General features: G+C 36.0%; 1 protein-coding gene across 1 annotated transcript; it reads left to right on the top strand.

Annotated features, from left to right (window-relative positions):
* Window positions 1-11: 11 nt before the first annotated feature.
* Window positions 12-1,688, top strand: LOC125201254 (protein NETWORKED 1A-like). The gene is made up of 2 exons (XM_048099292.1): window positions 12-320; window positions 425-1,688. The coding sequence occupies exons 1-2, from the start codon at window positions 156-158 to the stop codon at window positions 1,559-1,561; spliced, it is 1,302 nt and encodes a 433-aa protein (XP_047955249.1). The 5' UTR covers window positions 12-155; the 3' UTR covers window positions 1,562-1,688.
* The last annotated feature ends 2,339 nt before the right edge of the window (window positions 1,689-4,027 follow it).

Here is a 4,027-nt window from a genome sequence, read left to right as displayed (position 1 = left end):
TTGAACTCTGGGAAGCAGAAGCTACGGTATTTTACTTTGACCTTCAGATCTCTTCTATCCGTGAAGTTCTGTTCAAGAACAAGCTGCAGGAGCTTAGTGGAGTATGCCAGAAACTTGAGAATGAGAATGCTTCAAAAACATCTCAAGTTGAGCAAATGAAAGGGGAGATTAGCTCGATGGAGAATGAAATTGGCGGGTTGAAATCGCAGCTGCATGCATACGATCCAGTCATATCTGCTCTAAGAGAGGATATAATGCTTCTTGAGCATAATGCTCTTCTTCAGACAAAGCTCAAAGCATCCCGTGACCATGAGCCAGAGGTAACAAACACACTCTCTCTTGTTAGTAGATCAATTCATTTCTAGTTTTTTATAATTTGGATCTTGCCCTATATGCTTGTGAATAATACATTTGCATCTTTTAGATTCTCGAAGTCGTTGGAGATGACTCCGAAGTAGCTGTGGAAGACTCATCCCTTGTCAGCTTACAGAGCTTGCAGATGAGAGTAAACGCGGTTGGGAAGTTGATGGAAGAGATGAACAAACCGGTAGCCCCCAGAAGATCAATCTCGAAAAGCAATGCAGTGGATGAGACAGAGCAGGTGAAGTCGCGTCGTTTCTTGGGCAGGGATAAGTATGAGCACAGCCGGAGGAAAGGACATGGAACCGAGACATGCAACACTCCCAAGTTGCAGAAGATAAAAACGAAAGCCTGTGAAGCAAAGAACGGAATGCTAATAAAAGACATTCCACTCGATCAAGTGACGAGCAGCTCGCTCAAAGGGATCCGCAAGAAAGGTAGTGGCAGGGTAGACGATCAGATGCTCGAGCTGTGGGAGACTGCTGAGGACCTAACAATAGGAGAGTCGCTTAGGAGGTCGTTTAAGATAACTGACAAGGACATAGTGTACGATGAGTTTGAGAACGTGAGACGTCTCTCTGATCCCCCCTTCACGGATTCAGACGTGGAGAAGGAGCTTCGCGTGGATAAGTGGGAGGTCTCGAGAAGCAGCAGCAGTTCTGAGCTGAACCGAGAAATGAGTGGTAGGAGAGTCTTGGAGAGGCTCGCCTCTGATGCCCAGAAACTCGAGAGCCTTCAGATGACAGTGCTAAACCTGAGAGGCAAGCTGGAGACAAACAGAAAGGGTTATAGAAAGGTCAAGAACGTTGATCTTGAAACAGTTCAAGAACAGCTGGTGGAAGCAGAGGAAACAGTGGCGAGTCTAGTGGATTTGAACGGCCGGCTTGTTAGGAGCATCGAAGAATGCCATTCCCCGGACAGGAAGAAAGAGGGTGTGAAGACGCGGAGAAGGAAGGTGGCAGAGCAGGCGCGAAAGGGGTCTGAGAGGATCGGAAGGCTGCAGCTGGAGCTTCAGAAGATACAGTACATGTTGTTGAAGATGGAGGATGAGAAGAAGAGGAACAAGTTTCTCAAGAGCAAAACTGTCATTCTGAGAGACTTCATCATCTACAACGGGAGGAAAAGCAGCGGGAGACGCAAGAAGGGCCCTCTGTGTGGGTGTTTTAGGCCTTCAGGTAGTAGGAATGGAAGCAGCCCTTAATATGTATGTGTATCATCCCTTTGATTAGTTGGAGGAAATGTGTAGATGGAACTCTAAGGATTAGGTGTTGTCTAATTTTGAATAAACTGTTTCTGCTACACAGATATGTGAGTACCATTATATGCAAGATTATGTGTGATATATAAGTTTAAAACAAGTAACAAGATTTGAGTTTCAGTATGGCCAAAACTTGAACCACAATAAATAAAGCGAGTAAGCATTAAAATAAAATAAAAATGCTACAAGATGTGAATGAACAGATGGATTAGAAATCATAAATATTTTTATGGTGTGTGATTTGTTCAAATTGCATTTTGTGTTTATTAGAAGAATAAAAAATAAGGTAGCAGTAATATTATCAACTATTGAAGCCCAGGCCAGGATAACAGTGGACCAATACGGCTACAGTAGTTGGGCCTATTATAATAAATAATTAGCCCGACCTATTTGAATAGCAAGCCTTAGATTATGTTGAAAATGGGCTTTAATTTTAATAGTATCAGCCGTTTATACCAAGGTGAAGGTATATTCACTTTCAATTAGTATAAGATATGAATTTAAACAAATTATGAACAAATGCCATATAATTAACGAAAAAGATAAATAATGAAATATATACAAACTATTAATTTTTTTAAAAAAATAATGCATTATGAATGATTGAAATTTGACCAATTGTATCTCAACCTAGGCGAAACTACGAAAATGGCCATACGCATTGTTAAACATTATGGGCCTATCATTTATCTGCGGGTGTCAGAAATGGCCATACGCATAGTAGCAAGCAACACCCGAATACAGATCCCTAAATCGACAAGCAGACATAATCAAGATTGTAATTAAATGAAAACAAACCATGTCGGTGCTATTCAGTCAGTTCGATTAGGTTTAAATTGAACCCAAGTCATCGCTTCTATAAGCATTTTTTCAATTTTTTTATTAAAATTATTATATCGGGGCTGGGTATGGGTACAAGGAAGGGCGTAGGGTATTTGAATTTTTAATTACTAGCTTAAGACATAAATTAAAATTAAATCTAATTTTAATGCTAAATTAAAACTTCGGTTAATGTCGATTGTTTAGGTTTAACCGATTGGTAATTGGTTACCGATCACATCCCTAACCAATAAACGGGACTGAACCATGGGGGGCTTAAATTTCAGTTATTGAAAAATCGTCGAAAACCGTATAATCAACACCCATATGTGATGCAAATCGTAGTCACAAATAAAGTGCATTAAAAAATCAACAGAAATTAAATAATTGACGAGCGGATAATACGTATATTCCAACCATGCAAAGTGGGTATCAAATTTCAAGCTAAAGAATGCAATGAATAAATTTAAGGCAAAATACATACTTAGGTCCTTATACTTTAGTCAAAATGTTCATTAGGTCCTTGTACAATTTTTTTATTTTAATAAGTTCTTATACTTTTCACAATATTTGTATCAGGTCCTCGTACAATTTTTCGTTTTAGTAGGTCCTTATACTTTTATCATAACTTTCATTAGGTCCTTGTACAATCTTTTATTTTAGGGACTTTTTTACATTTATCTTGGATAATAATCTAAATTTAATTAAACTTAATGAACTTTTTAATATTCAATTATTTAACTTAGCATAATCTATAAATATAATATCATCTTGTTATCCAATAAGCTCAATAAGTTGTAGAGAATAATAAAAAGATTAACCGTGATGATTGAAGATTAAAATCGAAGTTTTTTTAGAATAACTATACGAATTTTCAATTGATTATTTATATTTATATTGAAAGATACGTTTCCTGAATATATATAATTATAAGATAAGTTAAATAACAATATTAAAAGGTTCATTAAATTTAATTAAATATAAATTATTATCTAAGATAAAAGTAAAAGAATATCTTAAAATAAAAAACTGTATAAGGACCTAATAAAAGTTATAATTAAAGTATAAGGACCTACTAAAACGAAAAAATTGTACGAAGATGTGATGAAATTTATGAAAAAGGTATAAGGACCTATTAAAACGAAAAAATTGTATGAGGACCTAATCAACATTTTAATTAAAGTATAAGGACCTAAGATTGTGTTTTGCCTAAATTTAAACTAATTAACTTGTCATTAACACCATCCCACAAGAGTATGCATTTTTAGTTGGATACGAGTTTTAATTTACAGTTGATAAGTAAGAGAGGGGTAAGAAGAAAAAAATATCCCACAAGAGTATACATTTTTAGTTGGATACAAGTTTTAATTTACAGTTGATAAAATAAGAGAGGTGTAAGAAGGAAAAAATAATTAAAATATTGTTAGTGGAGAATACATGGGTCTCACTTCATGTGAGAGAAAAAAGTTTCCAACATTAGAAGATGCGTACTCTTGTTGTATTGAGTAAAAAGAAAAGAGTGCATATTCTCGTGGAACCGAGTGAGTAATATGATATAAAATGCTGAGAGGACGTCTGCTGCATATGAAC

The sequence above is a fragment of the Salvia hispanica genome, chromosome 1 (assembly GCF_023119035.1).
Source record: "Salvia hispanica cultivar TCC Black 2014 chromosome 1, UniMelb_Shisp_WGS_1.0, whole genome shotgun sequence".
Taxonomy (NCBI): domain Eukaryota; kingdom Viridiplantae; phylum Streptophyta; class Magnoliopsida; order Lamiales; family Lamiaceae; genus Salvia; species Salvia hispanica.
The sequence above is the reverse complement of the archived record's forward strand: the minus strand, read 5'-3'. Positions and strand labels throughout refer to the sequence as shown.